Below are 18,754 nucleotides of genomic sequence, written 5' to 3' on the forward strand. Positions count from 1 at the left end.
CTAATCTCAAATCAACATGTTCAGCTTATTCAGTCTGATTTGCTTACCTGTCATTAGTCAAAATATTTATTTTTAAACATGAGAACTTGTTATCAGAATGAAAGCCACAATAATGTAGTATTGAAACCTTAGTTTTGATATTTCAAAGAAATGACTTCCTTCTCGATTTTTAGAAAGTTTTGTAGCATTTTAAACTTAACTATTTAGTTTAATGTTTTCATTCTTTTTTATTTGTTTTTATAATTGCCTTCCTTCATTTTGGTAAATTGTAAAATAATTTAAATAGTGTATTTATAAATATGTATAATTATAATGATGTAAAATACTATATGTGTATGGTGTGTATGTACACACAAATGGCTTTGCCTAGCCAGGAATTTTTTATGTGTATAAAACTTTTTGTATAAAGTTTGCTTTCGATAACAGTAATGTATAATAAAACCATGTAAAGTTCTGGTATATTTTGATTAGAATGTTCTTTTAGTTGTTTAGATAATAATTAAAACAAAAAGTGATAAAACTCCCAGGGGACATGGGGAGCTATTTTGAAATCTTCTGTGGTGGGAATGTAGCTGGCTGAATGGGTATGAATAGTTCATTAAGGGGCAACCTGTGCTTTGGCCTGTTTTCTCACAGCACATAATGGTACAGTGAACCATAGCTCGCTGCAGGTATCCTCACAGATAAAATTAAGAGCACAAAAAGGGTGAAAATTTGGAGAAAACTGGTATAAGGATTGACTAGTTTGAACAATTACTTCTTTGCCCTCCCCCTCCAGTATCAGGACTGGTGAATTACAATCTAGGCTCTAGACTCTAGGCTGTATATTTTCCCATTGTCATTTATCCCAGAATGTTCTAAGGGGAAGTCCTAGCCTAAAGCATTGCTCAGTAGATAATAAAGTGGAATAATTAATTATTGGTGTCTAGCCACTAACAATTAAGCTTGTCCTTTTTCCTGTCTTTGGAAGTCCATCATAAATTAGAGTGCTGGTCATCAGTCTTTCTCCAGTGCATACTATCATCTTTATCATCCCTTAAAAGAGTTCATAAGAGGCTGGGGATATAGCTCAGTTGCCTCATATGCACAGGCCCTGGGTTCAATCCTCAGCAAAACACACACACACACACACACACACATACACACACAGAGTTCATAAGCAGAGTGATGACTAAGGGAAGCTACTGGTTCAAAAGAATACAAATTGGATTTTATAAGACCTGCAGAATCTAAGTCAAAGATAATAAACATAAAAAAAAAAGGTTTACCAATGTAACATAAAAATAAGAAAAAAATGACACACATTTAAAATTAAGAGCTGGGAGTAGTGGTGCATGCCTGTAATCCCAGAGGCTCAGGAGACTAATGCAGGAGGCTTACAAGTTCAAGACCAGCCTCAGCAATTTAGTGAGATGCTAAGCAACTTAGTGAGATCCTGCCTTAAAATAAAAAGTTAAAAGGACTGGGGATGTGGCTTAGTGGTAAAGCACCCTGGGAATTCAAACCCCAGTACCAAAAATAATAATAATAATAAATAAAAATAAAATCAAGAACATGTACTCTAGCAGGGCACGGTGGCATGTGCCTGTAATCCCAGCAACTTGAGACTGAGGCATGAGGATCTCAAGTTCAAAGCTGGTCTCAGCAGCTGATTGAGGCCCTAAGCAATTCAGCGAGATCCTGTCTCAAAATAGAAAAAAAAAGGGCTGGGGATGCAAATCAGTGGTAAGCACCACTGGGTTCAATCCCTGGTAAAAAAACAAAACAAAAAAAACTGTGAGGTGTGTGTCTTGCTACTCTGGAGACGATGGCAGGAACATTGCAAATTTGAGGGCAGCATCAGCAACTTAGTGAGACCTTGTTAAAAAAAAAAAAAAAAAAAAGGTGAAGGATCCTGGAAATAAAAGTTGAGGTAGAGAGCCTCTGATTGAATCCCTAATACAAGAACAAGAACAAATTTAAAAAAAATTAAAAGGGTTGAGGATATAGCTCAGACTTTCCTCAGTTCATTCTCCTGTAGTGAAAAACAACCCCACATACTCTGGTTTCTCTTTATAAAATGAAGAAAAAAATGAATGGAATAAAAATAGATACAACTGAAGAATAAGTTGAGTTGAAAAATCAATCTAGAAAACTCCCAGAAGGAAGTTTTGTTTTTTTAAAAAAGGTAACTTGGAACTGTGAAAATAATTTAAGTGACATGGAAGATGGATGTGCCAACATTCAGGAAATAAAGGAGACTTAGAGAAAAAGTTTAAATAGTGATAGAAAGGGCCAGAGTGAAAAGAGAAAACATCCACATATAGACATATACTGAAATGTAAGAGTATCAAAGATAATGAGAAAAATCTTAAAGCTTTTATGTAGAGTAAATGTATAAAGAAAGGAATCAGATTGACCTGAGTCTTCTCAATCCTGAGCAGTAGGAGCAGAGTGTAATATTTTTAAAGTACTGGACTTGAAATTTTGTAGCAATTTGTCTTTAAAATGTGAGGGTTTAATAAAAGCATTAATATTACCACTCAAAAGTACATGTTAAAATTTTGGGGAAAAATATTCAAGAAGAAAACAAGTCCAGAGATATTAGGAAAGCTAGGGGGATAATTTAGTAGTCAGATATCTTGGTAACTGTATATGGGGGGGAAAGAGGGGGAAGGAAATACATCTACAGTAAGCCAAAATTAATGAATTCAAACTGTCAACATGAAGTAGAAGAGATGGAGGAAGCAAGTTCTTGTCTTGTTAGGATGAATATAAATACTAGGCTTATTCATGCTGGCACATGCCTGTAATCCCAGCTACTTAAGAGACTGAAACAGGAGGTTGCAAATTCAAGGCCAACCTTGGCAACTTGTCATACTGTCTCAAAGTAAAAAGAAGGGCTGGAGATGTAGCTCATTGGTACCAAATAAAGTTATAAAGAATAAAAACATCCAACTTTTTTGCTGGGCAGTGTCATAGGCTTGTAATCCCAGCAACTTGGAAGGCAGAGGTTAGGAGGATCACAAGTTCAAAGCCAGTTTAAGCAACTTAATGAGACCCTGTCTCAAAATATCAAAGGGCTGGGGATGTGGCTTGCCGCAGTCTGGCTGGGCACAATTCACGAGCCACTTATCAAGCAGAAACGAACTTTATTTTTAGAACACACACACCGCACCACAGGAGCTCTTCAGGAATTCCCTCAGAGCCCAACTGCCACCATGGGCTTCCCATGAGCCTCTCAACCCCCAATTCCTCCTGCTCTTGAGGCCGATTGGCTGGGTCATGTGGGCGGAGCCAAAAGAGTCCCCCAATGAGTAGCTCCGTGGTCTGAAAGGGCAGGGAAACAGCCCAATGAGCATCACCACAGGAGCCAATCAGCTGGCAGCTGGAAGTTTGCTGGGGCCACAGTGAGCCAATCAGCTGGAAGTTTGCTGGGGCCACTGTGAGCCAATCAGCTGGAAGTTTGCTGGGGTCCCTTCAGCTGTGGCTCTCAACATCTCCCTCTCTGTGTTTAAACAACAAGCATGTGGCTTAGGGACCGTGCCTACCTTAGGTTGTCCAATACTACATATGGTCCTTACCCGTCATCTGATGAGCTGACCTCAAGGCGTCAGCCTCCTGACTTAGGTTGGTACCATTGCAATTGGATCTTACCTGTCATTGACTACCTGTCCAGCATACAGCCTCACGGGGGGGGGGGGGGGGTTGAGGTTCTTTGCCTCACCTCTGTTGGCCCCCAAATTTTAGCTGAATGACCATCACAAGCAGAAGGGAGGAGGATACACCAAGCAAATTGACGGCTCCTTTTGGAAAAATTGTACCACCGATGACACCATCAGCAAAAATACCCCAACACTACCACAAGTCGCTGCACCAACAGATAGTTCACAATACATACAAGTGATACATAGTCCAGGCAAGTTCTGCAAGCAGTTCAGTGATAGCTATTGCAGAAGCTATAGATTGGTTTTATCTTTGTCTTCACCGGCACTGGGATGAAGATAGGAATTCTGGCAATAATGGCTAAAGAAAAAATTATGTAACATTCCAGCAGGCACTAAAAGAAAACAATTTTCTGAACAATTTACATTATCCTGAACAGAATTATCAAATATAATGAAAAGGAAAGGTGAAAGTAAACAAACAGATCTGTTAACCTCCTTTTTTGTTCACATATTAAAACAATCCTCAACAGCTAATTAAATCATTTAAATTGTGAATAAAAAAATATTTGGATCAATTTTTTCATGAGCGCTCGTCATATATGATATATGGAGCTGCTCATTGGGGGACTCTTTTGGCTCCGCCCACATGACCCAGCCAATCGGCCTCAAGAGCAGGAGGAGTGGGGGATTGAGAGGCTCCTGGGAAGCCGGTGGTGGCAGTTGGGCTCTGAGGGAATTCCTGAAGAGCTCCTGTGGTGCGGTGTGTGTGTTCTAAAAATAAAGTTCGTTTCTGCTTGATAAGTGGCTCATGAATTGTGCCCAGCCAGACTGTAGCAGTGGCTCAGTGGTTAAGTACCCCTGAATTCAATCCCTGGTACCAAAAAAAACAAAAAAAATCTCTTAAATTGAATTATGACACATGCAAAAGTACATAAAAGAAATGTGAATTTCTTGGTGAATTTTTACAAAGTGAACACTTCTATAACCCCCATCTAGGTCAAAAACTTGAATATTACCATGCTCCAAAATCCCTCCCCATTCCTGTTCCTAGTTATAACCCTTTCTTCTGCCTATAGATATTACTACTATGGGTTTGTTTTGCTTATTTTTGAATTTTTCAAATAGATTCATAATAATATTCATACTCAAATTATTTCACTATTTTGTTAAGCAGTATATAAGATTCATTCCTGTGTTTAGTGTAGCAATAGAACATTCTCATTGCTATATAGTTCAATTGGATGAATATATAACAATTAATATATTCTACTGTCACAGATGATTATGTTCCAGTTTGGGGTTGTTAGAAATAGTGCTGTATGCAGTTTGGGGGAAAAAAAATTATGGCTGGGTGTGGTAGGGCATGCTTATTACGATCCTGGCTACTTAGGAGGCTGTGGCAGGAGGATTCCAAGTTCCAGGCCAGCATTGACAACTTAGTGAGACCCTGTCTGAAATAAGAACAAAAAAGACTAGAGATGGAGCTCAGTGGTAGAGTGCTTCCTTAACATGGGTGAGGCCTTGGTTTTATTTATTTTTATTTTTTAAATATTTATTCTTTAGTTTTAGATAGACACAATTTTGTATTTTTATATGGTGCTGAGGATTGAACCCAGGGCCTCATGCATGCCAGGTGAGTGCACTACCACTTGAGCCACATCCTGAACCCCAGGCCTTGGTTTTAATTCCCAGTAAAACACACACACATGCACGCGCACACACACACACACACACACACACACACACACACAAATAAAATTCTGTATTTCAATCATTTTATAAATACAGTTTAGTAGCATTAAATATAAGTACATTCATATTGTGTGATCAGCACCAATGTCCATTTTCATATATTTTTCATGTGCCTAAATGGAAACCATTAAATAGTAATTTTTCATTCCCTTTGCTCCAGCTACTGGTAATCACTGTTCTATTTTTTTAATGTCTGTGAATATGACTGTACTAGGTATATGATATAAGTGGAATCATACATGTATCCTTTTGTGTCTGGCTTATTTCACTTAGCACTATATCTTCAAGTTTCATCTGTGTTGTGGCATGTGTCAGAATTTCCTTTTTGTTAAATGAAGAATTTTGGCTATTTTGTTTCTTATTTTGCCATTAAGCTTTTGCTTTGTTGTATAAAAATGACACCAGCAATTACAATCTATTGCAAAATTAAGATAGTATAATTTTTCATTTGATTGTACAACTAGGAAACTTTTTTGCACTCATAATTATATTGCCAATGAAAAAAATCAGTAAGTATTTTGACTCAAATGCAGGAGTGAATGTGAGTTAATAATACTATATAAGAATTAAGGTTATAGTGTTGTCCTTACATTACATAATTAAAAAAAATATTTTTCAAGTTGTAAACAGACATGATACCTTTATTTATTTATTTGTTTATATTTATTTATTTATTTTTATGTGGTGCTGAGGATCAAACCCAGTGCCTCCCTTGTGCTAGGTGAGTGCTCTATCATTGAGCCACAACTTCAGCCCTCATTACATAATTTTTATATATCTAGTTTTTACCATGGATAATATTATGAATTCTGAATACTAGAGCCTTTTCTAAGTATCAGGTTATTTTGAAAAAGATTCATATTATTTTTATCTGCAATAATTAGAAATTTAATGGGTATTTTCTTCAAGGAGTAGTGATGAGAATAGTTTCTGTGTGTTGGTAAAAGCTGCTATTTTAAATCTTTTATCCACCACTGATTTAAAACAGCTATGCTTTATTATTTCCATCTAGTTTGTTTAGGGGTTCCATTTTCACTCCTCAATACTCTGCACTTCTTAAATAATTATGAGTTCATCTAGTTCTGAAGAGTTCTCTGAATTTACTCACTGAGAGCAGAGTGGGTCCCAAGCATAGTGTCTGAATGACTCTCTCCTTCAGCTATCAGGTTCAACTTGCTCACATGTTCACAAAGGTGCTGTGGGTGTGGAACTGTGCTTTGGCCATCTGGCCCAGAACTTCCTTCTTTCCTTTCCTTCTCTCCCTCTCCCCTTCTTCTTTTTTTTTTTTTTTCCTCCAGTGCTGGGGATCAAGCACTCTTTCACTGACCTACAACTCCAGCACTAACTTATTTTAAGCCTAAATAATATTCCATGGTATGCGTCCACCACATTTTATCATTTGACATTTGGATTGTTTCCACCTCTAGAATATTGCAAATAATATTGAAAAGGGTGCATAAATATTTGAGTCTCTAAAGTGGAAGTCCCTAAAATGCTGGATTGTATGGTTATTTATTTATTTATTTATTTATTTATTTATTTATTTTTAGTTACTGGGGATTGAGCTCAGGGGTACTCAACCACAGAGCCATATCCCAGACCTATTTTGTATTTTATTTAGAGACAGGGTTTCACTGAGTAGTTTAGCACCTTGCCATTGCTGAGGCTGGCTTTGAACTCCAGACCTCCAGTCTCAGCCTCCTGAGCTGCTGGGATTACAGGCATGTGCCATCATACCCCACTATTTAATTTTTTTTATATCTTTATTTTATTTTTATGTGGTGCTGAGGATCGAACCTAGGGCCTCGCATGTGCTAGGTGAGCACTCTACCGCTGAACCACAATCCCAGCCCCACTGTTTAATTTTTAAATTATTTTTTATAGTAGTCCACATGGCTTCCCCATTTTATCTTCCCACCCATAATGCATAAGGGTTCCATTACCACAAATCTTTACTAACACTTGTTTCCCTCCCTCCCTTCTTTCAAATGATAATAACCATCCTAATGGGTGTGAAGTATGATTATGATTATGATTTTGATTTGCATTTCCACATAGTGATATTGAACATATTTTTATTTACTTTTTTTTTTGGTATCAGGGATTGAACTCAGGGGCACTCAACCACAGAGCCATATCTCCAGCTCTATTTTGTATTTTATTTAGAGACAAGGTCTCACTGAGTTGCTTAGTGCCTTGCTATTGCTGAGGCTGGCTTTGAACTCTCCATCCTCCTGTCTCAGCCTCCCAAGCCACTGGGATTAAAGGCGTCTGCTACCACACCTGGCCCTTTTCATGTACTTATTGCCACCTGTGTATCTTTGGGAAAATGTTCTTTTCCTGTTTTTAAATTGGATTTTTGTTGTTATTATTTACATTCTTTAACACATGTTTTAGTACAAATATTTATAGACTTATCTTGGTATTATACCTTAAAGAGTAATTGGGTATGCATAAGGTGTGCATGTATTCAGCTTTAGTAGATAGTGCTACACATTTTCTAAAGTGATTTTATGAGTTTACATGGTGCTACACATTTTCTTAAGTGATTTTATCAGTTTACATGGTCACCAGTTTTGCATGAGATTACTTATTGCTCTGCACATCCTTATTAAAACTTGGTGCCAAAATTCATTTGTTGAAATGCTAACCTACGACATGGAATATTAAAAGATGAGGCCTTTGATAAGTGATTCGGTCAAGAGGGTACAACTGTTAAAAATACCAAGGTGCCTCAGCAAGGCAACATTTACTTCTGCAGAAGGGTGTGCTACTGAACTAAGTCTAGCAAGCAAACACACTTGGGTGGGCAGACTGCCTCTTTTTATCCCGAATGAGAGGCTGCCCTTTGCTCTGATAGGAAGAACTTGGGGTTGCCATCTACACAATTGGTTAACTCTAAAATTGGGGAGGGTGAAGGGAAGGGCTATAGTTAAAATAGCCACAATTGGATACAGGTTGGGAAGCTCAAATGGCTAGGATTGGATCTTACATTCCAACTAAGGTTAAATACTATATTCTGAAAATGGACCATCAGGCTTACTATTTCTCACAAAACCATCATGAATGATTAGTGCCCTTATAAAAGACTTCAAAGAGCTCCTTCCTCTTTTCTGCATTTCCATGCCATTTATAAGCCAGGAAGTGGGCCCTTGCCAGACACCAAATTTGCTCTGATCTTGGACTTCCCAGTCTCTAGAGATGAAAGAAATAAATTTTTGTTGTTCATAATCCACCCAGTCTGTGGTATCAATACCATAGACTTAGTGACTGGACACACTAATATAATATTGTTATTGATTTAAATTTAATATATTTTGGGCTGGGAGTGTAGATCAGTGGTAGACCACTTGCCTAGCTAGCATGCCTATCATGCATGAGGTTGTGGAATTGATCCCTATCACTGCGGAATGTATACACACACACACACTTTATGTCTGTTTTTTTTTCTTTCAGTAGTTTTGTATTTGAGACAGATTCTCACTCTGTTGCCAAAGCTGGCTTTAATTTAATTTACAATTCTGCCTCACTTGTAGCTAGGACTACAAGTGCACACCACAAGATCTGGCTTCTATGTGTTTTTAAAATTCTCCATTCTGCTTTTTCAGAAATAACCATTGTTAAGATTTCCCCATAATTATTCCTTCATATCTTCGTGTGTGTGTGTGTGTGTGTGTGTGTGTGTGTGCGCTTGCGTTTATATACCCTGGGAATTGAACCCAGGGCCCCCCACATAGTAGGCAAGCACTGTACACTGAGTTAGGTCCCCAGCCCTGTTATATTTTGTTTTTTTATTTTAAGGAAGTTTCTTCCTAAGTTGCCCAGACTAGCCTTATAACTTAAAGTATATGTGATTATAGGCATGGACTACCACACTGGGCTTAATCAAATTTATTTATGTTCTGGTGGCCTGGAGAAAAGACTCTTGTCTCTTCCTCTTATAAGAATACTAACTCTCATGACTTCATTTAAACCTAATTGCCTCTAAAAGACTAAAAGACTCCACCTCTAAATATCAACATATGATATCTGGTGGGAGGCACATTCAGTCCATTGCTGTTTCTTATCATACAGAGTTTTCGCTCACATGCTTTCCTTTTCCTTTTTATTTATCTCTTGAAGAACCTGAGCTTTTGACCTGTAGCATTTCCAACAGTCAATTTTTCCGATTACATATTCATGATGCAGTTTAACATATTCTTATGTCCTCTTTATTTTCTGCAAATTGGCAGCTGAATCCAGAGATTTGATCCTTTTGGCTATATCATAGGTTGTATTATGTTCTTCTTGGAGAACCATCTAATTTTGGCTATATCATAGGTTGTATTATGTTCTTCTTGGAGAACCATCTAAATTCTGGGGTTTTGTTCCTTTTGAGCTATTAGCAGGCACTGATACCTATTGCCTGTATCAATTAATTAACTTGTGATGGCAAAAGTGATATGCTAATATTGTCAATCTTTCTATTTTTAATTTTGGGTATTGGGCGTTTAACCACTGAGCCACATCCCAGCCCTTCTGAGATAGAGATTGGCTAAATTGCTGAGGTTGGCTTTGAACTTGGAATCCTCTTGCCTCAGTGTCCCCAGCTTCTGGAATACAGGTATATGCCACCGCACACAGCTATTTTTACTTATTTATTTGGGATATGGGAGATTGAACCCAAAGGTGCTTTACCACTGATCTACATTCCCCAACCCATTTTATTTCTTCTTTTTTTAAAAAAAATATTTTTTGTTTTAGTTGTAGATGGACACAATACCTTTATTTTATTAACTTATTTTTATGTGGTGCTGAGGATGGAACCCATGCGTTGCACGTGAAAGGCAAGTGCTCTATCACTGAGCTACAACCCCAGTCCCCCTTTTTATTTCTTAGAGACAGGGTCTTACCAAGTTGCTGGCCTTGAACTTTGGATCGTCCTGCCTCAACCTGCGGAATCACTGGGATTAGGCGTGTGCCACCCGCCCAGATTTTGTCCATCTTTTTCATATTATCTGTAATATTTTATGACAGATTCTCAGTTGCTGAGGCTGGTCTCGGACTTGTGGTCTTCCTGCCTCAGCCTTCAGAGCAGCTGGGATTACAGGCAGGCCCGGTCCTTCAGAATATTCTTCAATGTATATATCATACTTTTAAATATTATCAAATTGAAATTATTGTCAATATTTATATGTACACTTCAAGGGCTGTGTTTATCAATATATGCTGATTCCGGTAGTATCCTAGAGGCTTAGAAGGCAAATCCACTTCTGTTTCACGTTTTAGCTTTTTCTGTGTTGAGGCGGAGGGAGGCATCGCTGAGACCACACGCCCCTAAAGCTCCCTTATTTCCTGGTTTGGCGGAGTCTTCTGTCGGTCCTGTCACGCACTGTGTCTGAGAGCACCCATCACTCAGGAATTCATCCCTCAAAAGTCACTTCGGCTTCCATTCCCCTCCCGGAACTGGCGCGATAGTGACGTAGGCGTTTCCTCCGCCGCGGGGGCGAGGCCGGTAGTGCCCTCCGTCCGCGTCGCTGGCTGATGACGCGCAGCGCGGCTTGCTCCCCCACGTGTGCTTTGCTGTTCGCCAGATCTCCGCGGAGCGGCGGCGGCGGCCACTATCCCTAGGGGAGTAGTGGGTGGAGGTTCGGGCGCTGGAACCTTGGCAGCTCGGAATCTCTGAGCACGAAGCAGTGAGCGCTGGGGTCCCCCGGCACAGAGGGCCTAGGATCATGGAGCACCTCTTACTGGAGGTGGCGGCCACACCACTGCGGTTAATCGCTGCCAAGAACGAGAAGAGCCGCAGTGAGCTGGGCAGATTCTTGGCCAAGCAGGTAAGGAAAAGAGGGAGAGGGAAAGCGTGGGGCAGACCCTGGTCGCCCCTGGGTGCGCTGCGGCGTCTTGCTACTCTGGCTGCTGGCGGTGGCTGGACGGTGGCAGAGGCGTCCGCACGTGTTTGAGGCGACTGGAAGGAGCCTTCCTGGGGGAGCCTTCCCTTTCCCCTCTCCAGCACGTCGACCCCTCTGCAATGCTCATGCAGTGTGGCCGGGGTGCCGTTCTGAAAGGTATGTGGTTGAGTTTTGAAGTTGAGATGACGTCTTTGCTCTTTTGACGCGTATATTACCTTAGTGTGCGTAGTCCAGCTTCGGGTGTTAGCTTGGCTGAGCGCGTGTATGTGTATTTTTTCCTAGTCTCTTCTCTCTGACTCACAAATGAGTATCGATGGCGTTTCTGCTGTGCTTAAGGTAGCAACAGCTTTATTTTGGGTGAGGGATTGAGGGACCTAAGCTGTTTAGAAGGACGGTGAACTCATAGGAGAGGTACTCCTCCCCACCCTCTTTTTGGGGATGGAGGTGTGGAAGGTGCTGGGGATTGAACCAAAGGCTTCATGCTTGCTCGGCACACACACTAACACCGAACTACACCCCCAACTAAGGGGCATATTTGTATGATGATAACAAATTGCACCTGAGAAGCAAAAGGAAGTTGAATCTGCCACCTAGGTTCCTAGCCCCCAGGCCCTTAGCAAAGTTGCAATGAATAGGATCTAATGCTAATTGATGGTCTAGAGACGAAACAGGTTTTTGGTGGGTTTTACTAATGAAGGAGATAATCAATTTCGATGAACTGAGCTTGTGAAAGATTCCTGAATTTTGTGTTGTCACTAGAGGTATCTTTGTGTAAGTGAGCTTAGAATTTAGAGGACATGTTCTAAGTCTAGGGTTCTTTGACTAATTTCAAGGGATTTCTGACTCCCTACCACAGTAATTGGATGTAATCTGGAGGTGTAGTTCAGTGAAAGAACATAGGCTTAGCGTGCAGGAGGCCCTGGGTTCAGTTCCTGGCACTGAAGAAAAAAAATATCAGTGTGTTGGGGGTGGTGAAAATTAATAAATGGTTTGTAGCCTTTATTAGATAAGTTTTAGGGAATCTGATACACTGAAATATAAGAATCAGTCGAGTAGATTCTGAGTATTGTATAGTAATGCTTCCCAACTAAAAAGTTCATTTTTCTTAAGGAGTTTGAAATAATGTATCTTCCTTTCCTCAGCCTCACATTGTCAAATTTTGTCCAGTCTCAGAAATATCTTTCAGGTTTGTTCTTTTCCATTCTGGGTAATAATTTGATGCATTTCACTTAGAGAAGAGTTGATTTTATTGTCCATCCTAATTTTTTTTTGGAAGAAAATATTTTTACTGGAAAGTTGCTGAAACTTTTAAAATGTCAATTCTCAGTGGGATCTGAAGAACTTTTTAGTATATTCTGCTTTCTTTTGTTTTTCATCTCAACTGATGATTCCACCTTCTGTCCAGTCACTGATGGAGAACTGGGTCTCCTCAACTCTATTATTTTGGGATGTTGGATATTGAACCTAGGGCCTCAAGCACTCATGTGCTCACCACTTAGCTACACTTCCAGCCCTTCCTTAACTTTTTTCATTCCTTTTTCTTCATATAGAGTCAAGACATCTTGCTGGTACTTCCAAGTTATTGAATCTGTTCATTCATTTCATCCCTACTACTACTACCATTCCTACCTCCTTGATCATTGTCTGTTAATGAAGATTAGAGTGCTTAGGAGAATGCATGGGTCCTGGAACTGGAGTGTGACTGAAGGTTAAATCCATTTTCATTTACTTAATTGCTTTCATTCCCTCGTGCAAATTACTTAACTCCACTAGGTCTCCGATTTTTTATTAAACATATAAATATGGTAGCTGCAAAGTAGTTACAGGGGCTTACCTGTGTTACCTGCATGAATTCCTGGGTTCCATCCCTAGTATTGCACAAAAAAGAAAGAGGTAAGCAGGTGGGTTCTAGGATCAGCTGCTAGTTTTGTCACCTTAACTCCCCCCCCCCTTCAGTTCTCTTATCTCTAAAATGAGGATGTAAGGATGATAGTGTCTAATTTATAGGTTGAGGTGAGGATTAAGTACTGTTTATAAAAGTGATTTCTGTTATTACTACTATAAATAAGGCTGTTGTGATGACTAGAAAATTTGAGTAAGGAACTTATACTGCCTGGCATGTAAGAAGTCATCAGGAAATGTGAGCTATAATAACATATGAACACATACATATACACTTTTTTTGGGGGGGGGGCAGGACTGGGTCAAACCCAGGGCATCACGCATGCTAAACAAGTGTTCTACAATAGCTATACCCTCTGTCCTTCTTGTTATTATTTTTTTTTTTGAGACCTGAGTCTGGCTCTTTTACCCAGGCTTGTCTCAAACTCCTAGACTCAAGTGATCCTCTTGTCTCAGTCTCCCCAGTTTCTGGGACTAGTAATTATTATTATTATTTTTTGTGGTGCTGGTGTTTCCGCTGTTTAGTATAACACCAGAGAAGCACGCCAAGGCAAGTTTAGAGTGGAAAGTAGAAGCTTTATTAAGGATAGCAGAAAAGACTTCTCCCCTCCCCGGAGGAAGAAGGGGACCCAAGAGGTGGAATCTGTGGAAGCGGGGAGGTCTTCCCTCTTTTATAGCTAAGGTCTTCATTCAGCTTTCTGGCATTTCTGTCAGCATTCCTGTCAGCATTCCTGTCCTTTGTTCTGTTATCTTGCAGTGATAGAATGTAGGTGGGGAGACCCAAAAGGTGAGGGGCAGATGGGCCTGAGGAATAATCTTGGGCCTGTAGGGCCAGGGGAGCTTCTGATTAGCATTTCCTTGTTTGCTGGGAGCTATTTCATTAACATTTCTTTGGGATGGGCTCTGGGCCTTGGGAACATTAACATTTCGATTTCCCAAGTGCTGCTTTGCTTTCCAGGACTCCACTCTCAACAAGGCCTTCATCTTCCATTTTACTCATTAGACCTGATTTACCTAACTACACTAACTGGGAATTGAATCCAGGACCTCATTCTTGCTAGGCAAATGCTCTACCGCTGAGCTATATCCCCCACTGCTCTTATTTTTAAAAGCAGTTTTGTTGTTATGCAATTCACATTCCATATGTATCTCCATTTAAAAAAAGTGTACAGTTAAAAGATTCACAGATATTGTGCATTTGTCACTACCATCAGTTTTAGAACAGTGTCAATATTTCAGAAACCTTCAGCTGCCAGGTACGATGACACATGCCTGTAATCCCAGCTACTTGGGAGACTGATGCTGGAGGATCAGAAGTTTGAGGCCAGCCTGGGCACTTAGAGAGACCCTGTCTAAAAAAAAAAAAAAAAAAAAAAAAAAATCCAGTTGGGAATGTAGCTCTTGTGGTAGAGCAATTGTCTAGCAAATCTAGCATGTGCAAGGCCCTGGGTTCAATCCCTAGTATTGCAAAAATACAACAAAAACCTCTGTATTTAGCCTGTCATTCCATAATACTCTTTGATAACCCCCCATTTCCTCTAGCAACTAGTAATTTAATAACGTAAGTTTTTAAATATATGGATTCTTTATTTTGCTAATTTAATTTAATTATTAATAAGACAAATCCAAATCTGTAACTGCTTTGCATAAAGCTCCCCATTGTTTCCAGAATCAAACTGATCTTTCCAAAATGGAATATGACTTGAGCAGGGGGTTTAGCTCAGTGGAAGAAGGTCTGCTTAATACATGATGCCCTGGGTTCAAACCCTAGATCTGCAAAAAATAAAAAAAACAAAACTAGGGAAACCACTTGGTATGCCATTGTACTCCTTTTCCTACAGTCTTCCCTTTGTTCCTTTAATGTTGGGACTCAAACCCTGGGGATTCAAGGGAGGTGTTACATGCTAGACAAGTGTACCCTGGAAATGTATTTCGATGCCAGTCCAGCAAGTGCCAGTCTACTGGTTCTCAGGGTAGGGCAGTCCCCCTCCCTTGGGAAGGGGGGCAAATCTTGAGACATTTTTGGTTATTAGAGCTAGTAGGGGCAGGGAATCTTCTGGTATCTAGTGCTTAGAGGCCAGGAATGTTACTAAATGTCCTTAGAATTTACAGAACAGCCACCCAAGACAAGGAATTATCCAGCCTCAAACTAAAAAAATTAATTAAAAAAAGTAGTGTAAAAATAAGAAGAAACCTTGCACAGCCTAATTTTCCACCTTGCCCAGGGTTTGATACTCCTGCAACACTGTGCTTTCTTAAATTATTACCCCCTAGTGTTGTTGACTGGAGTCAGCCCCTGTGGTCAAATACATATCTCTTTTTGGCCATAATAGAATAACTGGTACTGGATTAGTTCTATTGCTAAAAAACAACTAGAAAATTCTGGATAAAATACACGAAAACTATTTCAAACATCGAGTAAAAGGCAACTTAGAAAACTGCAATCTCTGACAAAGGAAAATAAGGTAATCCCTAAAATTATCCTGTATATGTGCCTATAACACTTACTGGATCCTTTTTTGAGGAGGAAGAACTCAAATTCAGTAATGGTGGTGTGCCTAAGTCACAAAGATAGATCAAAGTCTCAGGGGGCTGAGACAGCTAGTATATTCTCGGAAGAGCATTGGAATTTAGGAACAGCTCTAGGAGCATGGACAGGTTAAGTATTTGGCTGAATATAAAATTGTTTGTACAGGGAGAATCCATGAGACTGTGCAAAGAATAGCAATGTGGGTTTGTAGGAGATGCTAAACTACTACCAGTTGAAATGGAAAGTCCAGTTAACTATCAGGATAATCAGTGGAAAACCCAAAAGGACCCTAACTTAAAAATAGGGTTAAATTGCTTGTTAGAATAGAGAATTTCCTAGACCCATACTTAACAAAATTTAAAACAAATGTTGGAAGAATCAGGCTACTCTGAACATAGATTGGTTGCCTACTAGAAGAAAAACAAAAAGAGAATAAAATCTAGACTACTAATATGATATCTATTATGTTGAGTATCTAATTAAAAGTAACTTAGTATATAAAAATGTAGATAACAGCTTGGGAGGCTGAGGCAGGAGGATTGCAAGTTCAGTGCCAACCTCAGCAACTTAATAAGGCCCTAAGGAACTTAGGAAATCCCATTCTTAAATGAATAAATGTTGGGGATGAAGCTCAGTGGGTAAGTGCCCTGGGTTCAATCCCTGGTACCACTCATGTGTAGATAAATTTTTCCCATTTCCCAGAAAACACTAATATAAAAGAATGCAGAAAGAGAAATAGGCAAAAGTAAAGCTAGTACAAACATCAAGATGGTATTTTTAAACTCAGTCATATCAATTATACACTAGTTAAACAGTTTGTCAGATTTTATTAAAGAAAGCAAGACCCAAGTGTATGCTGATTAGGTGAGTTGCATTTTAAATTTAGAAACAAAAATAAAAAGATGGAAAAAGTGGCTGGGGTTTTGGCTCAGTGATAGAGTGCTTGCCTAATATGTGTGAGGCATTGGGTTCAGTTCTCAGCACCACATAAAAATAAAATGAAGATACTGTGTCCACCTAAAACTAAAAAATAAGTATTAAAAAAATTAATGAAAGATGGAAAAGGAGATCCATGCAAATGGAATCAAAAGAAATTGGAGTGCTGTATTAATATTATAGACAGTAAAATTTAAGAGAAAGAATATTACTGGAGTTATCTCCAGTTATCTCCAGAAGGGTATTTCATAATAATAAAAAGAATAATGCTTACCAAAAAGTCAACAAGCCTAAATACATGTGTACCTAATAACAGAGTTTTAAAACAAAGTGTCAAAGTGTGACAGAAAAGACAATTTCAAATTATAACTGGAGATGTCAACATCATTTTTTCTTCTAGTAATAAATGAAACAAATACAGAACACCAGTAAGTATGTTGAAGACCTGAAAAACATCAATGAATTTGACCTAATTGACATTTGTAGGGTGTTGTACCCAGTGACTGCAGAATATATATTTTGTACACCTGCAATAGTTATCAAAAAGATCCTTTACTGGTGTTTTAGTTAGTTTTTTGTCACTGTGACCAAAATACCTGATGAGAATCGCTTGAGGAAAAGTTTGTTTTGGCTTACGATTTCAGAGGCTCGGTCTATGGTCAGCAGACTCTGTAAGCTCTGGGCCCAAGATGAGGTAGAACTTTGTGGTGGAAGCTTGTGGCAGAGGAAAGCAGCTCAGAACATAACAACCAGGAAGTGGAGAGAGCTCTGCCCACCAAGGACAAAATATAAACCCCAAATGTGTATCACCAGAGAACTACTTTGTTTAGCCACACCTACCTGCCTATATAGTTACCACCCAAATAATCCACATTAGTGGATTAATCCACTGGTTAGATTATAGCTCTCACAACCTAATCGTTTCACCTGTGCTCTTGCATTGTCTCATACATGAGACATTGTGTGTGGGGGGGTGCCTCATATCTAAACTATAACAACTGACCATTAGCCAACTCTCAAATTTAAGAGAATTGAAACATACAAGATATATTCTGTAACCACACTGGAGAAAATCCCAAGAAGATACTGAGGAAAAACTCTCAATAATAGAATTAAGTAAAAACTTGTAAAAAGTGATGATTAAAAAAGAAATCATTACCAAAAAATGAGGAATTTAACTGAATTGTATAGTGTATCCCAATTTGTGAAATGCAGTTGAAGCACTATTAGAGGGTATTTCATAATATTAATTCTTAGGAAAGAAAAATCATGATTTAAAAATATTCCGATTAGGAAATTAGAAAAGAAGAGCAAATTAAACCCAAGGTGAATAGAAGAGAATTATTAAGATGATAATGAAAATTAATGAAATAGAAAATGTAGGTATTATGGAGCAATTAAGTAAAACTAGAAATTAATTTGTTGAAAAAACAGATAAGGATCTGGGTGTGGTGGTGCATGCCTATAATCTCCATTACTCAGGAGGCTGAGGCAGAAGGATTGTAAGTCAGAGACTATCCTGGGCAACCTAATAAGACCCTGTGTCCAAAACAAGAACAGTAGTACAAGGTCTGTACATTGGAAATTACAAGAGATTGGTAAGATAAATAAGACCCAAATAAATGGAAACATGCTATTAATTGGAAGACTTGATATTGTTAGCTCATGAGTCCGAAGTTTTTAATTCTGTGAATATTTCAATAAAATGGACATAGGTGCGTTAAAATAGTTTGAAATCTAGAACTTATATTTTTACATTAATTTTCTGTAATTATAATTATTTTGCATTTTTATATATTGTACACTATAGGTGTTCCAGATCTGAGACGATGGGATGAAATGGGTTAGGATAAGATTTTTCCCAAATTAATCTATAGATTCAACACAAACTCATTTAAAATCTCAGGTGTGTGTGTGTGTGTGTGTGTGTGTGTGTGTGTGTGTGTGTGTTTGTGTGTGTGTATGTGTGTACAGAAATAGATAAAATAATTTCAAAGTTTAAAATGAGACACAATTTAAGTAGAATAGCTGAAACAATTTTGGAAGAGAGAAAGTTGGAGGATTTAACTGACTTATTTCAAAACCTATAAAGCTGC

General features: G+C 38.8%; 1 protein-coding gene across 2 annotated transcripts in view; it reads left to right on the forward strand.

The window, feature by feature from the left end:
* The first annotated feature begins 11,113 nt into the window (after positions 1 to 11,113).
* Positions 11,114 to 18,754, forward strand: part of Mdn1 (midasin AAA ATPase 1) — a 142,639-nt gene continuing 134,998 nt past the window's right edge. For both annotated transcript variants that reach the window (XM_077801619.1, XM_077801620.1), the window contains exon 1: positions 11,114 to 11,215. In XM_077801619.1, the coding sequence (XP_077657745.1) occupies positions 11,114 to 11,215 (102 nt within the window). The remainder of the gene's footprint in view (positions 11,216 to 18,754) is intronic.

The sequence above is a fragment of the Urocitellus parryii genome, chromosome 8, assembly GCF_045843805.1.
Source record: "Urocitellus parryii isolate mUroPar1 chromosome 8, mUroPar1.hap1, whole genome shotgun sequence".
Lineage (NCBI taxonomy): Eukaryota > Metazoa > Chordata > Mammalia > Rodentia > Sciuridae > Urocitellus > Urocitellus parryii.